The sequence below is a fragment of the Suncus etruscus genome, chromosome 9, assembly GCF_024139225.1.
Source record: "Suncus etruscus isolate mSunEtr1 chromosome 9, mSunEtr1.pri.cur, whole genome shotgun sequence".
Lineage (NCBI taxonomy): Eukaryota > Metazoa > Chordata > Mammalia > Eulipotyphla > Soricidae > Suncus > Suncus etruscus.
Genome location: NC_064856.1, coordinates 8,703,446 through 8,723,768, shown reverse-complemented (window position 1 = coordinate 8,723,768; position 20,323 = coordinate 8,703,446). Strand labels below are relative to the sequence as shown.

The following is a 20,323-nucleotide window of genomic DNA, read 5'->3' as shown; positions in this document are numbered from 1 at the left end:
TTCTGAGCATTCAAGCCTATTCCACTGATCTGAGGGCCTGTCTTTATTCCAATACCATGCTGTTTTGATAACTATTGCTTTGTAGTAAAGTTTAAAGTTGGGGAAAGTAGTTCCTCCCATGTTCTTTTTCCCAATGATTGCTTTAGCTATTCTAGGGTGTTTATTATTCCAAATGAATTTCAAAAGTGCCTGATCCACTTCTTTGAAGAATGTCATGGGTATCTTTAGAGGGATCGCATTAAATCTGTACAATGCTTTGGGGAGTATTGCCATTTTAATGATGTTAATCCTGCCAATCCATGAGCAGGGTATGTGTTTCCATTTCTGCGTGTCCTCTCTTATTTCTTGGAGCAGAGTTTTATAGTTTTCTTTGTATAGGTCCTTCACATTTTTAGTCAAGTTGATTCCAAGATATTTGAGTTTGTGTGGCACTATTGTGAATGGGGTTGCTTTCTTAATGTCCATTTCTTCCTTATTACTATTGGTGTATAGAAAGGCCATTGATTTTTGTGTGTTAATTTTGTAGCCTGTCACCTTGCTATAAATAAAAACAACTATGAGGTACCACCTCACACCACAGAGATTGGCACACATCACAAAGAATGAGAACAAACAGTGTTGGCGGGGATGTGGAGAGAAAGGAACTCTTATCCACTGCTGGTGGGAATGCCGTCTAGTTCAACCTTTATGGAAAGTGATATGGAGATTCCTCCAAAAACTGTAAATCGAGCTCCCATACGATCCAGCTATACCACTCCTAGGAATATACCCTAGGAACACAAAAATACAATACAAAAACCCCTTCCTTACACCTATATTCATTGCAGCACTATTTTCCATAGCAAGACTCTGGAAACAACCAAGATGCCCTTCAACAGACGAATGACTAAAGAAACTGTAGTACATATACACAATGTAATATTATGCAGCTGTCAGGAGAGATGAAGCCATGAAATTTTCCTATACATGAATGTACATGTGTAAAGGATAAATTTCCCCTAAGTTCCCTGACTGCCCTGATCACCTACCCTCCTTCACAATTCTGGGAACTTGTAGACCCAGTTACAGTCTAACTTTCTTTCTGTTCCGACATGGTTCTGACCAGGTCATGTTAACCCTGTAAGCTTACACCTAAACCTTGCAAAAATGTGATTGAGCAAATGCCAGATGTCATGTATTTTCTAAATCAAACCAATCTACTGTAACTTTCTATTGTTTGAAATACTATATACAGCTTGTAAGCTCATGGCTCGAGGCTGGCAGTTTCTGGCTTATGCTGGATTCTAGCACAGCCCCTACATATGCTTGTAAGAAAATAACCCCCCTGCTTTTGCATGAGACTGTGGTCTTGGTGTCTTTGAACGGCGCATCATTCTCCTGGACTTAACATTGGAGGTTCCACCGAGAGATTCACGCCTGTTCAGGGACATCAACGCCTCACCTCGGGGTTTTGAGGACACCAGCGCCTAGGAGGTAAAATTTGCAGTTGGTGTGGGCAGTGTGACTGCCATAAGGGCCTGTGAGGGTTCTCGGTGGCGGCTGACAGATGTGTCTAGAGGGCCCGCAGGTCACTGATCTGAGGGCCGCCTCAGTGAGGTTTGGGGATTCCGAGGGCACTCGGAAGCCCTTTTGTAAGTATACCCTTTTGTAAGTAAGTGGGGCATACATTTGTAAACTGCCCAAGAATTAGGACCTAGGTCAGACTTTGTCTGTCTGTCTGTCTGTCTGTCTGTCTGTCTGTCTGTCTGTCTGTCACTGTTTTGTGTGAATTGTTTCTCCTTGTCTTGTGTGACTTGCTTTTATTGAGGAGCCCTAGGGAGAAGTGGCCAGAGGGACCCTTCTCATCAGGGAGGAGGTCGGATAAGGCCTCCTCGGCAGGGAACAGGAATCTTGGCTCCAAACGAAGGAGACTCCACCGAGCTCCAAGGATCAGTGCAAGTATCGGCCAGGCTTTCCAAATTGGACGTGAGCCCTTCCCAGATCCTTTCAGGTTGGTTTGATTTCATTTTGATCTCATTTTTTAGTGTTGGTTTCATTTTTTGGCTTTCCACTTCTCTGGTTAAAGTGAGAGTGAAGACTGGTCAGTATGAGTGGTGAAGTGCTTGGCAGAATGTGTGGGGAATTTGTGTGATAGCTGGTTTCTTGACTGTTGTTATTATCTATTGCCTTTTCTCAGTCAACCATGGAGCAAGCTCAGACTGCTCAGTCCAAGGTCTCTTGCTGGCGAACTTCCCAGAGGTGCAAAAAATGGTGTTGAGTGGCAATTTCTATACTTCCTTGTTATTTTCTGTTTCATTGTGTTTTTGTATTTCAAGGCAAGCTCTGTTAGGGACAGGGCAGGGTGGTGGTCGCAAACTCTGCCTCCTTACTGGCCAGCAGGACTGAAATTTGTCCTGGAGAGGCCGGACTTTGTGACTAAACACCTCAGCCGAAAAAATCAGAAAAATCTTGAGAGCTGCCGTCTTGTTGCTTCTGGCTGTAAAGCTAAGAAATTGGTCAGTTAAAAATTCTTTACTGGGCCGGGCGGTGGCGCTAAAGGTAAGGTGCCTGCCTTGCCTGCACTAGCCTTGGACGGACCGCGGTTTGATCCCCCGGTGCCCCATATGGTCCCCCAAGCCAGGAGCAACTTCTGAGCACATAGCCACGAGTAACCCCTGAGCGTTACTGGGTGTGGCCCAAAAACCAAAAAAAAAAAAAATTCTTTACTGGGGGCCCAGAGAGATAGCACAGCGGCCAGATGCGGCGTTTGCCTTGCAAGCAGCCGATCCAGGACCAAAGGTGGTTGGTTCGAATACTGGTGTCCCATATGGTCCTCCGTGCCTGCCAGGAACTATTTCTGAGCAGACAGCCAGGAGTAACCCCTGAGCACCGCTGGGTGTGGCCCAAAAACCAAAAAGAAAAAAAAAAATTCTTTACTGGAACTTATCCAAGAAAGGGAAACTTACCCAACTCCCCCCCCCCCCCCCCCCGGTTTACATATAAAAGAAAAGATGTGGTTGGGATTCCAGAAGGAAAAATTGGGTCTTTAAATTTCTCAGAGAAATTCCTCTGACCTAAAGGTTTCTTAGAATGAAAAATTTGGTGGGAAATGTTGCAAATTATTGTAATTAACTTTTCTGATGAAACTGAGTTCTAATACAGACTGAAAAATGACACCTGCCCTAAGGAATTTCACCCACCCTAAGGAACTATCAATCAGTTCAAAAACAGGTTCCAACAGCATTGTAATATGGGTTTAATATGAGTCTATATATTTCTATTTTTAAACTGTGCGGAAAATGTTGTGGTTAGCATTTTGATAATATTGTTAATCTTGTGAATGCTTAATATTGTTGAAATAACTAAATCTAGATAACAATATAAAATTTAATGTGGTTTTAAGGTCTTAAATGCCTAGATTGTTTTTACTAAGTGTAATAGAGGAAAACTTGGTCCTGTCAAATGGAAGTAATTCTAGCAATTTGTTTTCTAACTGGGAAAAATAAAAGAAATAAAAGTTTTAAGTATTTGTATAAAGTGCAGAACTTTTAAAATTGAAGTAAAATTAGTCATTTTTAATATCTCTAAGGTTTTTATAACTTAAGTTATACTGTAGTGCTTGGATGGTTACAATACCTACCTCTCATTTGCTGAAGTTGCATCTTGTAAAGCCTAAGTAACTTGGTAACTGGAATTTAAGATATAACATGTCTGGCCACTCGAGTCTGGAGAGATAGCACAGTTTGCCTTGCAAGCAGCTGATCCAGGACCAAAGGTGGTTGGTTCAAATCCTGGTGTCCTGTATGGTCCCTCGTGCCTGTTACGTGCTATTTCTGAGCAGACAGCCAGGAGTAACCTCTGAGCATCGCCGGGTGTGGCCCAAAAACCAAAACCAAAAAAAAAAAAAAAAACAACAACAAAAAAAACATGTCTGGACACTCATAAATTTGGCATTTTGATCAATAAGGAGGGTATATTTGTAGTAAACTCATTTGGACCTATGATAAGTTATAAAGCCGTAAGAGACTGTAAGATAAATTTTTTAGAAACTGCAAAATGCCATGTCTGGAATAGTTAAAGAAAAAAATGACCATTTTGAATAATGTTCTAAGTTATTCAGAAAATTAAAGTGGAAAGGTCAGATTTAAGAATTATAACTCCTCTAAATTGTAAATTTAAAATACTTTTAAGAAAATTTATGTTTTGCTTTGGTCTAAAATTTTTGTCAAATCTGGTATATAGGAATTTTAACATGAAATACTTATAAGTATAATAGGAAATTATAGCTTTTAAAAACTTATTTAATGTTTTAATTAAAAGTCTTATCAAATATTTATGTAGGATGATATGTGGTCATGCAAAATGAAAGATATTAATTTAATACTTGTTAGAAAGACTGAAAAAATTTGTAGAGTGAATTTAGAAAGGAAAGTGGGTGAATGCAGAGAATTTGAGAATGTGTAAAAGGAACTTAGGAGGTGTACTAAGAAATAAACTGTCAAATTAAGTTGAGTTACTATTATTATTATTATTATTAAAATGCCTCTAACTCAGAAATTAGCCAATGTTTTGTGCAAAAGAAGTTTGAATGTTTTTTTTTTTTTGGTTTTTGGGCCACACCCGGCAGCACTCAGGGGTTACTCCTGGCTGTCTGCTCAGAAATAGCTCCTGGCAGGCACAGGGGACCATATGGGACACTGGGACTCGAACCAACCACCTTTGGTCCTGGATCGGCTGCTTGCAAGGCAAACGCCGCTGTGCTATCTCTCCGGGCCCGAAGTTTGAATGTTTTAAGCCATGTTATAGTGTTCATATGTTATTGGGCGAAAATGGAATAATAATAAGGTATTATAAACACCTAAAAATTACATAAAGGTTTGTTTGTTTGTTTGTTTTTGAAAAATTAGTGATTGTTAATTGTAAATCTTTTAAAGTCTTAAGTCTGCCAGAAAATTTTGTATAATTTGTGCAATATAAATTGCTGGTGTTTAATATGTTTTCTGCTTTAAACTGAGGCCAGAAGAATAAACAAACTTCTACTCTCGGTATATAGAATTAAGCATGTTTAAAACGCTTTTGCAGTTTTTCATTATTTGTTACCAAGGATATTAATAAGTGTATCACAAGGAACTTTGTGAATATGATCATGGTTTAAAGAATTAAAAATATGGAAAATCTTATTGTAAAAGTCTCTAGACAATAATCAGGTTTAGGATTTTCTGTGCAAAATTAAGTAACTTTTGTTTTTTTCTCTCCTCCTTAGCACCTTTTAGTTCCATATTTATGTCATGGCATCAGTTTGCTTTGCATAAAATACAAACAAATAAATTTCCTCTCTGCATGAGGAGTAACCCCCGTGCAAACAGGAAATCTTAAAATTAGTAAGGGGACCCCAGAGCCCTCTTTCGGGAAAATAATCAGGCTTGAGGTGGTGTGACAAGCAGACACTTTTAGGCATCTGGCTAACAAAACCAGGAAGACACCAAGATGAATGGCCTGAGAAAGGAAATTGATTTCCTAGGAGTTTCTGGACCTGCACTAACTGGCCACAGCTACTCTCATCCTCCACCCTCAGTCTCAAGAAAAGAGGATTCGGGGCCCGGAGAGATAGCACAGTGGTGTTTGCCTTGCAAGCAGCCGATCCAGGACCAAAGGTGGTTGGTTCGAATCCCGGTGTCCCATATGGTCCCCCGTGCCTGCCAGGAGCTATTTCTGAGCAGATAGCCAGGAGTAACCCCTGAGCACCGTCGGGTGTGGCCCAAAAACAAAAACAAAAACAAAAAAAAAAAGAAAAGAGGATTCGAGGTCAGAGTCTCTTCCGTACCTGAAGAGGAGTGGAACAGGCTACCTCTAGATCCTGCAGAGGGTAAGAAGACAACAGCCATCCTCGACATAGCCTAAGTGACTGTGACGTGACAAACCTGCTGTGTCCCCACCCTATCCTCAAAAATTCTGTGTGAGTATTGGGGGTGCCCTAAATGGAGATTTCTCCAGTAGTACTGTGTTTATGCAAAGGAAGGAGCCAAATTTTTTTCAAATATCTGGTAAGGTGCAGGGTGGAGGTGGAGAGAAAAATAATTTTTATAATTAAAGTAAAATAACCTATGTGTGGAAGCATTCTCATTAAATTTTTTTGTTTGTTTTGTTTTTTTTGGGCCACACCCGGCGGTACTCAGGGGTTACTCCTGGCTGTCTGCTCAGAAATAGATCCTGGCAGGCACGGGGGACCATATGGGACACCGGGATTCGAACCAACCACCTTTGGTCCTGAATCGGCTGCTTGCAAGGCAAACGCCGCTGTGCTATCTCTTCGGGCCCATCATTCTCATTAATTGTACTGGAACAGATAATAAATTATAAATGCAAGCATTAGTCTAACTAAAAATAATTCAGAGCTTTTTGTTAATAATGCTATGATGCTTTAATTTCTGTTGTTTAACTTGTGTTATCATTAATTGTTACACACCAGGAGTAAGAGACAATTCTCTTAGATACAGAACAAGTGAGAACCCCCCTGGGAACCTCTTCATGAGTCTTTTTCAGATACTTCTCAGAAGCCCATAGCCCGGGTGGTCAGTGGCCTGGACGGACTATCTGTTGACCTCAAAGGACCACCCCCCCTGCATACCCATCTGACTCAACTTCCTGGACCGGGGCAAAATGAAGATCACCTATTGTACCAGATGACAGCATGGGACTGTGAAACCACCGGTCAGGCATACTGGAAGCTCACTTCCAGTTGGGACTGGATTGTGTTAACCAGATTTGTAGTAAAACACACTTCTTGGAGAGCAGTCGGGAAGGGGGGACCGTCTTGCATTGCCCTTGAAGTTTTTAATCTGGCCTCCCATTATTGTGTGTTAATTCAGGTGCTGTCCAGAGTGCTATATTATAATTCTGATTCCTTTAAGGCAAGGTTTAGTAGCTGCTCCACCTGGTACCCTCGAGAACCAGTTTCCATCACCCTGGGAGTCATCCTAGGGATGGGGGTAGCTGCTGAAACAACTGCGCTCTTAAGGAGGGCCGATCAAATCAGTTCAGTCCTCCTGGCTAACAACCCTAATATCTGCCATTACAGGCCCACTTGTGCTTCTGCTGCTATTACTGACTATAGAACCTTGCATCATTAATCGTCCAGTTGCTTTCATTCAAGAACGAGTGGGGGCGGTAAAATTAATGATTATTAGGCAGCAATATGAGGCACTTAATCAAGTGACCCAAGATCTCTAGGATTAGAGATCAAACAAAAAGAAAAGGGGGGAATGAAAAGGAAAAATTTCCCCTAAGTTCCCTGACTGCCCTGCTCACCTACCCCCCTTCACAATTCTGGGAACTTGTAGACCCAGTTACAGTCTAACTTTCTGTTCCGACATGGTTCCGACCTGGTCATGTTAACTCTGTCAGCTTGCACCTAAACCTTGCAAAAATGTGATTGAGCAAATGCCAGATGTCATGTATTTCCTAAAGCAAACCAATCTACTGTAACTTTCTATTGTTTGAAATACTATATACAGCTTATAAGCTTATGGCTCGGGGCTGGCAGTTTCTGGCTTATGCTGGATTCTAGCGCAGCCCTTGCATATGCTTGTAAGAAAATAAACCCCCTGCTTTTGCATGAGACTGTGGTCTTGGTGTCTTTGAACGGTCATTGTTCTCCTGGACTTAACACATGGAATCTATTATGCTGAGTGAAATAAGTCAGAGAGAGAGAGAGAGAGAGAAACGCAGAATGGTCTCACTCATCTATGGGTTTTAAGAAAAATGAAAGACATTCTTGCAATAATAATTTTTAGACACAAAGAGAGAAGGGCTGGAAGTTACAGCTCACCTCATGAAGCTCACCACAAACAGGGATAAGTTTAGTTAGAGAAATACCTACATTTTGAACTACCCTAATAATGAGAACATATGAGGGTTTTAGAAAGCCTGTCTAGAGTACTGGCAGGGGTTGGGTGGGGAGGAGGGAGATTTGGGACATTGGTGATGGGAATGTTGCACTGGTGATGGGTGATGTTCTTTACATGACTAAAACCCAAACACAATCATGTACGTAATCAAGGTGTTTAAATAAAATATATATAAAAATAAATGTTTCTAGCTTATTTCTTTTTTTTTTTTTTTTTTTTTGGTGATACCTGGTGGTGGTGCTTCGGGCATACTCAGGTATCACTCCTGACATTGCCTGGTTCACTCCTTACCTCAAGTTTTAATTTTGTTTTATCTTTTGTTTGCTTTTGCCTCACATCCAGAGTTCTTTAAAGACCAGGTGAAGCCAGGAATCACCTTGGTATCAGTTGTTTTCTTGTTTTTTGTTTTGTTTTTTGTTTTTGGGTCACCCGAAAGTGCTCAGAGGTTACTCCTGGCTCCATGCTCAGAAATCGCTCCTGGCAGGCTCAGGGGACCATGTGGGATGCCGGGATTCGAACCACCGACTTTCTGCATGAAAGGCAAACACCTTACCTCCATGCTATCTCTCCAGCACTGGTATCAGTTATTTTCAAGGCAAATGCCTTAACTTCATGTAATATCTCTGTGGGCCTTGTTATTAATATTTGGGGAGGGTGGTGTGCACACATATAGCAGTGCTAAGGAGACCACTTTTTTTTTTTTTTTTTAATATCTTTATTTAGGCACCATGGAGACCACAGTTTTTTAATTTTTTTTTCTGTTGTTTTGGGCCACACCCAATGGCATACAGGGGTTACTCCTAGTTCTACACTCAGAAATCACACCTGACATGTGCTTGAGGGACCAGATGGGAGGCCAGGGATCGAACCGAGTCAGCTGCATACAAGGCCAACACCCTACCCACCACGCTATTGCAGGAGACCACAGTTTAAACAGATAGAATTGTTTATAGTTCCATGCATATAGTCATGCAACTTAACTCCTGAACTATGACTCTGGCCTAGTTCCTAGTTGTTGCAAGTCAGCCCCTGAAAAGGTTGACTGATGGAGGAATGGAGGATGAGGTCTATCCCCTCCAGCTCGGAACACGTGTCTGCCACCCTGTTCAGCCGGCGTTTTGAGGTGAAGCAGTGGGTAAACAGCTCGCAGACAGTCAGGCTTGTGGAAATATTAGCTTTATTCGGTGGACAAGACTGAAGTCCAAAGCCTCAGCGTCAGTTCCAGCCAAAAGCCCCTCGCCTTCCACAGACCCTTGTTTTTATCCCCCAGAATCAGTTACCACCCAATGGTGGGATCAGGTACCACCCAATGGTGGAAGCAGAAGCAGGTACCACCCTAGGGTGGGGGCAGAATGCCAGGTCACACCCTAGGGTAGGGCACAATCACGATCAGGGTAGGGTCAGTAACATAATAATCCCATAAAATGTTTACATACACAACACTAGTCTTATTTTTGTTTTGTTTGTTAGTATTTTCGGGGGGGGGGGTTCTGGGTCACACCCAATAGAGTTCAGGGCTTATTCCTGTATCTACACTCAGGGATCACTCCGGGTGGGGAACCATATGTGTTGCATGGATAATACTTGGGTTGGCAGCATGCAGGGCAAATGCCCTACTTGCTGGAGTATCACTCTGACCCTTGTTCTGAATTTTAAAAAAAATTATTGATTTTGTTTTAGCTATATTGAGTACACTCAGGAAATTACTCCAGATGGAGCCTGGGGGACACATAGGATGCTAGGAATCAACCAGGGGTTGGCTGTGTGCAGGACAAGTACCCTACCCACTATAGTATTGTATTGTTCTGGCCCCTGTTCTGAGTTTTTTGTTTTTGTTTTTTTGTTTTGTTTTTGGGTCACACCCGGCAGCGCTCAAGGGTTACTCCTGGCTCTACATTCAGAAATCATTCCTAGCAGGCTTGGGGGACCATATGGGATGCCAGATTTGAACCATCGTTCTTTTGCTTGCAAGGCAAATGCCCTACCTCCATGCTATCTCTCTGCGCCCCTCTTCTGAGTTTTGTTTGTTTGTTTCCTTTTGGTTTGTTTTTTGTTGTGTGGTTTTTTGTTTTGTGTTTTGCTACACCCAGCAGCACTCAGGGGTTACTACAGGATCTGCACTCAAATATTCCTCCTGGTAGGCTCAAGAAAAAATATGAGATACTGGGGATGAACCAGGGTCAGCCACCTGCAAGGAAAATGCTCTACTTGCTGTGCTATTACTTTGTCCTCTTCTGAAGTTTTGTTTGTTTGTTTGTTTTGTTTTTGGGCCACACCCGGTGACACTTAGGGGTTACTCCTGGCTGTGTATTCAGAAATCGTTCCTGGCTTGGGGTGCCATATGGGACACCAGGATTGAACCAAGATCCTTCCTGGGTCAGCTGCTTGCAAAGCAGACATTCTACCACTGTGCTATCGCTCCAGCCCCCCTCTTCTGACTCTTTAAAGATAGGAAGAGGACTTTGTTGCTCCACCATCCCAAGTGAGGTCTACTGACCTCTGCTGTGACCTCTACTGACCTCTACTGACATCACTTGACCTACTCCAGAATGGGAAATAGACACCCTACGGGGTGCGTTCCAGAAGCCTCCACAACCTACCTGCACCATATTAAAGGTCCACACCACAGCTCCTGAAGTGTGAAACTACTTAAGTAGTCCTGACACAGAACTGAACAAAGCACATGCTGCTCACAGTTACTCTTATTATTCTATAAGGATGGGCACCAGAGCCTGCGAAGCCTTCTGTTTGTCAGAGGCCAAGTAGACAGGACTCTAACAAGATATTTCAAGCCTTTTTATTTTATTTATTTTTATTTTTTTATTTTTTTTGGTTTTTGGGCCACACCCGGTAACGCTCAGGGGTTACTCCTGGCTATGCACTCAGAAGTTGCTCCTGGCTTGGGGGACCATATGGGACACCGTGGGATCGAACCGCGGTCCGTCCAAGGCTAGCACAGGCAAGGCAGGCACCTTACTTCTAGCGCCACCGCCCGGCCCCCTTTTTATTTTTTTAATAATAGAGAAGCCAGGGGCCTTCTGACAAACATCTTGGCCAGGAGAGGGAGAAAGAGGGAGAGAAACCTGGGTCTGGTCACATTGAGGACCAGGTAAAAGGAACAGGTATACAAAGTAAAGGATAAACCCAAAAGATACAGCCAAAGGTATTTTGAAATCAGGGAGAAGGGGCTGGAGTGATAGCACAGAGGTAGGGTATTTGCCTTGCTCACAGATGACCCAGGATGGACCCGGGATCCCCGACATCCCATATAGTCCCCCAAGCCTGCCAGGAGTGATCTCTGAGCATAGAGCTAGGAGTTACCCCTGAACCACACTGGGTGTCGCCCAAAACAAAACAAAACAAAACAAAAAACAAACAAAGAAAAAAGAAATCAGGGAGAAAAGCCATAGCCAGGAGTAGAAACAGTCGACCAGACTGCTGCACCAGCTGCCTCTTCAAACTGCCACTGACTCTCAATACCCCCCAGCTTCACGTGTGTGTGTGTGTGTGTGTGTGTGTGTGTGTGTGTTTGAGGTGGGGGGATGTTAGAGTTCCATCCAGACACTAATAGTTGATTAAGGTCTTTCTTAAAGGGGCAGATCCTTTTTATGGCTGGTGCTGGACTGCTTCTAGGAAAATACAGTAATGTAGAACAAGAGATGGGCAGAAAAAACAAGCAGCCTCCAGCCTAATTCCTCAGTGTTTCCAGGGGGTCTGACTACAAAGATTTGTTCCCAACACAGTAAGAACACTAGAAAACTAATGGAGAAAACATGGAGCAGCCCTAAAAACAATATCAAAGACATAAACAAGACCATTAAATCCTCATTGTATTTAGGGACACTGTAATGATGATGTTCAGAAATGATAACACTGGTTGTCAGCAAAAGCACAAGAAAGTATAACAGTTGAAATGAAAAAAAAATATGATAGTCAGGGCCCGGAGAGATAGCACAACGGCGTTTGCCTTGCAAGCAGCCAATCCAGGACCAAAGGTGGTTGGTTCGAATCCTGGTGTCCCATATGGTCCCCCGTGCCTGCCAGGAGCTATTTCTGAGCAGACAGCCAGGAGTAACCCCTGAGCACTGCCGGGTGTGGCCCAAAAACCAAAAAAAAAAAAAATATGATAGTCAGAAATGAAGAACACAGTAGGTGATATTAAAAAGTCAATAGAAGGGGCCGGGCGGTGGCGCTAAAGGCAAGGTGTCTGCCTTGCCAGCGCTAGCCTAGGACGGACCGCGGTTCGATCCCCCGGTGTCCCATATGGTCCCCCAAAGCCAGGAGCGACTTCTGAGCGCATAGCCAGGAGTAACCCCTGAGCGTCACTGGGTGTGGCCCAAAAACCAAAAAAAAAAAAAAAAAGTCAATAGAAGGGGCCGGAGAGGTGGCACTAGAGGTAAGACCTTGTGAGTGCTAGCCTAGGACGGACTGTGATTCGATCCCCGATCCCCCGGTGTTCCATATGGTCCCCTCAAGCCAGGGGTGATTTCTGAGAGCATAGCCAGGAGTAACTCCTGAGTGTCAAACGGGTGTGGCCCAAAACAAACAAACTAACTAAAAAAGTCAATAGCAGCCTGAACAGTAGAATAACAGAAGCTGAGCAAAGATTAAGGATCTCCAAGATAACATGGAGGAAATGGCGAGGAAACAGCACATGGTGGAAAACAGCCGAAAAAAAACCAAACAGCATACCAGATGAAATGAGTTCAAGAAGAGCAATATAGAAATTACTGGAGTCCTTGAAGAAAAGGAAAGCAAAGAAACAATAATGAAATCATCAATAAAAACTTCCTGGGTCAAGAGAGATAGCAGAGCAGTGCGGCGTTTGCCTTGCATGCGAACAACCCGGGAGGGACCCGGTTTGATCCTTGGTATCCCATAAGGTCCCCCAGCCTGCAGGGGAGATATATGAGTGCAGAACCAGGAGTACCCCTGAACACTGTTGTGTGTGGCCCCCAAACCAATCAATCAATCAATAAAGTTTAAAAAAAATTAAAAAAATAAACAACTTCCTATAGTTGAAGATTACAGGCACCGAGATCCAAGAGACCTGAAGAGTTTCAGAGAAAATACACCCAATTAGAAAAAAATCCAAAACACATACTCAGAATGATAAAATTTAAAGATAGAGATAAATATTGAAAACAAGAGGGGGCAATAAAAGAATATTGAAAACAAAAAATAAAAACAAAATGCACTTAGATAGGAAAGCCCATAAGATGTACAGCTAGTTTGTCACATGAAACTCTAAGAGCCAGAAGAATATTTCAGGATATAGTACAAAAACTCAACAAAATGAACACTTCACCAAGAATATTCTATTCAGCTAGATTATCATTCACATTTGAAGGAACTCTACAGAACTTTGTGAACTGGCAACAGCTTAGGGAATTCATGGCCTTGACATCAGTTTTGCAAGAAGTGTTAAAAGAGCTCCTTTATTAATTTTTTGTTTGTTTGTTTTAGGCCACACCCAGCAGCACTCAGGGGTTCTCCTGACAGGCTCAGGGAACCAGATGGGATGCTGGGGAATTGAACCTGGGTCTGTCTCGGGTGGGATGTGTGCAAAGCAAACACCCAACCCATTGTGCTATATCACTCCTGCCCAAAAGAGCTTTTTTAAAAGACAGGAGAAACGTCCCATTATGTGACATTGGATATGACACTCACTAATGGTGCATATGGCTGCCCTCTATTTCAATAAGAGAGGTTAAAAACATAGGGCAATTAATTATTAGAAATTGACTTATTTTTTTTATTTCTTTTCTTTTCTATTTTTTGTTTTTTTTTTTGTTTTTTGGGCAATACCCGGTGACGCTCAGGGGCTACTCCAGGCTATTTGCTCAGAAATCGCCCCTGACTTGGGGGACTATATGGGAAACCAGGGGATCGAACCACAGTCCTTTCTAGGTTAGTGCTTGGTAGGCAGACACCTTACCACTAGCGCGATGGCTCCAGACCCTATTTATTTATTTTCTAATAATTCTATAATAATAATAATAATATTCTATTATTTATATTATTATAAATAGAATGACAATTCTATTTGGCATTCCTTTGTTTTATTGGACCAAGTAATATGAAATAAATTTCTTCTATGCCTGCCAAGGGGACAGGCTATGGATAGGAGGGAACCTGGGGTTGTTGGTGAAGAGAGGGGGACACTCGTGATGGGATTGGCATTGGAACATTGCACATCTGAAACAACTCTATTATGCACAACTTTGTAAATCATGGTGTTTCAATGAATGTTCCTGATCAATACCTAAAGGAAGGGACGGAGAGGCATGATCTCCATGAGCCAGATTTGAAGAAGGCACAGATAGCCTTAAGGAGTTTTACCAGACCTAGGTAAGTAATGTGTGCTCAGCAGACGGGGTTTCTTTCTTCTATGGTGATGGAGATTTAGAGAAGCTGAAAGGATTCTCCCAATCCCAGTCTTAGAAAAGAAAACAGCTACACACTGGAGAGCAATCCACATTTATTTAGGTTTTGGCCTACCCGACCCTAGCCAACCATCTTTGAAATCCACCCTTCTTGGGAAAAAAAAAAAGTCCTGGAGACCTTTTTATGATTTACAAAGTTGTGCCTAGTAGAATTGTTTCAGATATGCAATGTTCCAATGCCAATCCCATCACGAGTGTCCCCCTCTCTCCACCAACGACCCCAGGTTCCCTCCCACCCATAGTAGAAAGCCAAGCCCATACATAGCCACTACCCTCGCAAGCCCCACCCGGCCCCCAAGGGTGACAGCGGGCTCAGCAGTTAGGCTTGAGCACTCGGCAGGAGCAGACACTCCGGAAGAAGCGGCACTGGCAGGAGGCGCAGGGGTCACAGCAGGCAGGGGCAGGCGGCCTGCAGCTGCTTCGAGTGGCCACGCAGGGCATGGGCAGCCGAGGTCTTGCCACTTTCTTCACTGAAGTCTTTTTCTGCAGGGAAACACAACACCGGGCCTGCTGGACTGTCCTCACTTCAGCCCGGCAACCCCTTTTTTGGGGCAGTGGGGGTGCCGCCCAGACTCCCCGAATGCTCTGCTCGCTGCCTACCAATCACTGCTCTTTCCCATGCATGTTCTTACTTCCCCATGCATGTCTTCCTTCCTGTCCTCCCTTCCTCCCATTCAAACTTCCCTGGGGGTCCCCACTCAGCTCCACAGTGATTTTATTTTTGCATTTTAATTGCTTAAAAAAATGTTATTTTGGGGCCGGAGAGACAGCACAGCGGCATTTGCCTTGCAAGCAGCCGATCCAGGACCTAAGGTGGTTGGTTCGAATCCCGGTGTCCCATATGGTCCCCCCGTGCCTGCCAGGAGCTATTTCTGAGCAGACAGCCAGGAGTAACCCCTGAGCACTGCCGGGTGTGGCCCAAAAACAAAAACAAAAACAAAAAAGAAGTTATTTTGATTATGTCAAAGAAAAAGCACTGTCTGGGATCAACAGGCTAAGTTCTACAGAATTTCCCACAAATAAATACATGGTCAGCATAGTTTTCAGCTAACCATCTCCAGATATTCATTCTCTCTTACCAGTGGAACCTTAGTTCTTCAGTAGGGTCTCCCTGCAGGTCCCCAGGCCACCCATTTCCCACTAATATCACTGACTACACAATGACTGACCAGGGCTTCCCTTGGCTCTAGACTAAAACAAACTTTACTCTGGCCCTTGAGACCTCTTGCTTCAGGTCCACCCACCTGGTTCTCTGTTCAGAAGTCACTTCTTGAAGGGGACTGAGCCAGGGTCGGCAGCATGCAATGCAAGAATGTTCCTGCTGTCGTCGCTTTCCTATCCATATTTTACTTATTTTTATGGTCACCTCTGATTTATGGCAAGTGATATGGTTTCCTATCTTGTTAAAAAAATTTAAGTCTTAATTTTGTTTAATCACAGGTATTAATATGTGATATGACAAAATTTGCAACAGTGGTTTTGAAATGGTCCAAGTTGGGAAGTATCCCAGAAAATGACATAAAGTTATCATTTCAGGCAGACTTGTAGCTATCTTAGGACAGTAGTTTCAGTAGCTATTTATAAAGTTCAGGAAATCTCAGCATCCTCAGTTCTATGGGGGTCTGGCCTCAGGCCAAGAAGCCTTTACAGCATTTTTCAAATCTTTGTTTTTGTTTTGGGTCATATTTAATAGTGCTTGAGGGTGGTGCTCTGGTGTCACTCAGGGACCCCATGCAGTGCTGGGGATTAAGCCTGGGCCACCCACATACAAACGTGTTCAACCTGTTAGCTAGTTTTCTAGCCCAGTTTTTTCAGCTTCTTTTGTTCATAAAATCCTGGCAAAATCTTAGTTTCAAGTCAGAACTTGAAGTCCTTCCCTTTTACGTGGTCTCAATCCCACCCATAGAATTCCCGGGCTTACTTTGGGAGATTTCTCCTCTGCTTCTTTTCTGCTGACCTTTTTGGAATTCTTGTTGAGTGCTTTGAAGAGAAACAAAAGGAATAAAGTTAGATGTTTCTGGGCCCCTGAGTTTAGGAGGAGTAGTGAGGCATTCCAAGAATTTCAGGGGAGAGAGAGGCTGAAGGTTCGGCTGGATGAATCAAAGATAGACACTTTGAGCCACAGGCTAATTGGAGCTAGGGCCTGAAGCAATGCCCTTCAGTGGAAGGCAGAAGACCTGGAATCCATATTCCCATGACCTCTAGACTACTGTTGCCTGATTTCTCCACCTAGTTGATCCTGGAAAAGGCAGTTACCCTATGAGCCCTTTTGTGGTCCCTCGTCTGAAGGGTGAAGAATATTAAGATACCTGAAAAGGGGGGCCAGAGTGATAGCAAAGCGGTAGGGCATTTGCCTTGCACACAGCCAATCCAGAAAGAAACTTGGTTTGATCCCGATCCCGACGTCCCATATGGTCCCCTGAGCCAGAGTGATTTCTGAGCTCATAGCCAGGAGTAACCCCTGAGTGTCATAAGGGTGTGCCCCCCCCCAAAAAAAAAGATAACTGAAAAGGGTCCTAGTATCAGGCATATAAAATGACTTTTTAAATTTTAATTTTGGGCTGCACTGGGAGGTGTTCTGGGCTTGCTCCTGGCTCTGTAGTTAGGATTCATTCCTAGTGATGTTGGGGAAGGGGGGACTGTATGAAGTGTTGGGTAGGTTATGTGCAAGTAAAGCACAATATCCCCACAACTCTCTCCGGCCCCCAGGCAAAGGCTGGATAAAGTGTTCCACTTACTTTTTTGGTTGTTTTGGGGCCATACCACGCAGTGTTCAGGGGTTATTCCTGGCTCTGAGCTCAGGATTCACACTTAGTGGAGCTTGGGGGACCATTTGGGATGCCAGGAATCGAACCTGAGGGCCATGTGCAATGCAAGCACTCTGCCCTTTCTATCACTCTCCCCCTTCCCCCCCCTTTTTTTTTTTGGTTTTTAGACCACACAAGGCAGTGCTCAGGGGTTAATCCTGGTTCAGCACTCAGAAATTGCTCCTGGCAGGCTCGGGGGACCATATAGGATGCTTTTGATCAAACCCGGGTCCATCCTGTGTTGGCCACATACAAGGCAAATGCATTACTGCTGTGCTATCATTCGGACCTCACTTTCAACCCTTATGCTTCATTTCTTGGAGCTTGGGGAGTCAGGCACATTTGATTTATCTGCCATCTGACAGTTTGAATATTCTTGAAAAATCAACTTAGCCTCTGCTGGACTCAATTTTCTTTTTTGAAGCTTGGGTATTACTATGCAGAAATGATGTGAGAAAAAAATATAAAGAGAAGTCTTTGGTTCATTAGAGGTGATGAATCAATGATGATAACCTGGCTCTTTCATTGCCCTTACTTCCCTGGTAGAGAAGAATATCTTCTTCTTTTTTTGTTTTTGTATTTTGGCCACACCCGGTGACATTCAGGGGATACTCCTGGCTATGTACTCAGAAATCACTCCTGCTTGGGGACCAAATGGGACGCCGGGGATCGTACTCAGGTCCATCCTGGGTCAGCTGCATGCAAGGCAAATGCCCTACTGCTGCACTTTCACGCCAACCCCAGAAGAATATCTTCTTTGGGAGAGGGCTAGAGAGATCGTATTGCAGGTAGGGTACTTGCCTTGCACTTGGCTGGCCCAGATTTGATCCTCAGTATCCTATATAGTTCCTCTGTACCAACAAGAGGGACCCCTGAGTGCAGAGCCAAGTGTAAGCTGTGAACACTGCTGGGTGTGGCTCCATTACCCCCAAAAAGAATATGATCTTTTTTCATCTAGAGGAAAGATAGTAAGGTATATTAATTTTGAAATTATTTATATTGGTTCTGGAGCTAAATATCTAGGTTTGAATTCTGGCGCTACCAATTGTGCTATTGGGGTAGTTATTTCATATTCCTAAACCTCAATTTCTTCCACGGTGACATAGGAACAAAAATATTACTTGTGAATGAAGTACTATGTCTATCAGCTCTTGTTAATGTTGGAAATTAAACAGGATTTCCAATTCCAGGTTTAACCTCCAAGAATGGCCCCAAATCATAATAGATGTGGATCATTCCTTACCTGGTTATCATTCATAGAATTTTCAAAGTTTATAACCCTTGATGGGAATCTAGTGATTCAATTAGTTTCAGAAGCAAAATTTAACCAATCTCACAACGTATCTTGACTTTAGGCTTTCTCAGAGCCTTTAAAATGCTAAGTTCTGGGCTGGAACAATAGCACAGAGGGGAGGGAATTTGCCTTGTTGACCTGCTAACTGATCCCCAGCATCCCATATGATACCCTTGAGCACTGCCGCATGTGACCCCTCCCCCCAAAAAAACCCAAAAAAACAAATGCTAAGCCTTGTATGAGGCTGGTGGCATGCAGGTCTGAGCCTAGAAGAGCCAAGGTATTTGCAGAATGATTGTGTAGAAGAGGGGCTGGAGTGATAGTACAGTGGATAGGGCCTTGGCCTTGCACTCGGCAAAGCTGGGTTTGATCCCCAGCATATCATATGGTCCCGCAAGCATGCCAGTAGCAATTATTGAGTGCAGGGCCAGGAGTAAGCTCTGAGCACTGCTGGGTGTGGGCTGCTCTGTCTCCCCCACTCTAAAAAAAAGAATGATTGTGTGGAAGAGCAAGAAGGAGCTTGATCTATGGCAAGGAACCCATAGATCACCATGGGAAATGGGACTGTATATCCTGCAACCCCTCCTCATAAGCGAGACTCAGAATTTGCACCCCAGATCATGGTACTCACCCATAATGGAGACAGCTGGGAAATCCAACTGGTTTAGAGAGGAATTGCTTTCCAGGCTTTTGTCATCCCTAGTTTTCTCTTCAGGTGCCAGATGGCTGTAGACAGCAAGACCATACAGGAAGACCACCAGCATAAGCAGGAGCAGGCGGGGTACAGCCATCCTGGGGTACCTGACAGGGAGAGGGAAAACCATTAAGTGATGTAGCAGAGGTTGTGATGACAGAGATGGCCTCTGCTTTGAGTTTTCTCAGCCAGCACTGGCTGTGCACACATGACTAGGCCCAAGCAAGTCTGGGAACAAGGACAGAAAACTGATGAAGGAAAAGGTAAGAAAAGGAGAAACCAGGTGAGGTAGAAAGACAAGGAATGAGGCCATAGTGATAGCTCTCTAGCTAGAACACAGGTCTTAAATATACATAATTTTCTTACCTCTAAGACCCCAAAATGTCTAAGACCCTTGACCAATGCCTTATATTGTTGCTAGTCAATTTCCTCATTCCTTCTCTTCACTATCCTTTTCTTAGAATATTTTTTTCCAGGGTTGAATATTTGTCCTCATTTGATATTTGCCTTCCCTTTCCTTGTTATTCTGTATACCACAGAAAGTGAAATCATGAAGTATTCATAGATCTCCCTCTGTTTCACTTCACTTAATATTCATTAAGGCTGCAGTGAACTGCAAGGTTCCATCATTTATTTTTCTTTCTTTCTTTCTTTCTTTTTTCTTTCTTTCTTTTTCTTTCTTTCTTTCTTTCTTCTTTCTTTCTTTCTTCTTTCTTTCTTTCTTTTCTTTCTTTTCTTTCTTTCTTTCTTTCTTTCTTTCTTTCTTTTCTTTCTTTCTTCTTCTTTCTTTCTTTCTTTTCTTTCTTTTTCTTTCTCTTTCTTTCCTTCCTTTTTCTTCTTCCTTCCTCCTTCCTTCCTTCCTTCTTCCTTCCTTCCTTTCTTTCTTTCTTTCTTTCTTTCTTTCTTTCTTTCTTTTTCTTTCTTTCTTTTCTTTCTTTCTCTTTCTTTCTTTCTTTCTTTCTCTTTCTTTTCTTTCTTTCTTTTCTTTCTTTCTTTCTTTCTCTCTCTCTCTCCTCTCTCTCTTCCTTCCTTCCTTCCTTTCTTTTTTTTTTTTTTTTAAAGATTTATCTATCTGAAAGATAGCACGGAGGTAAGGTGTTTGCCTTGCATGTTGAAAGATGGTAGTTCGAATCCTGGCATCCCATATGGTCCCCTGAGCCTGCCAGGAGCGATTTCTGAGCTAGAGCAAAGAGTAA

At 43.2% G+C, this 20,323-nt stretch overlaps 2 protein-coding genes across 2 annotated transcripts in view; one reads left to right on the top strand and one right to left on the bottom strand.

Annotated features, from left to right (window-relative positions):
* Positions 1–20,323, top strand: part of LOC126017555 (sentrin-specific protease 2-like) — a 407,516-nt gene that overhangs the window by 278,730 nt on the left and 108,463 nt on the right. The window lies entirely within an intron of this gene.
* Positions 14,645–19,224, bottom strand: ASIP (agouti signaling protein). The gene is made up of 3 exons (XM_049779418.1): positions 19,065–19,224; positions 16,254–16,312; positions 14,645–14,815 (listed from the first exon to the last, which is right to left on the bottom strand). The coding sequence occupies exons 1-3, from the start codon at positions 19,222–19,224 to the stop codon at positions 14,645–14,647; spliced, it is 390 nt and encodes a 129-aa protein (XP_049635375.1).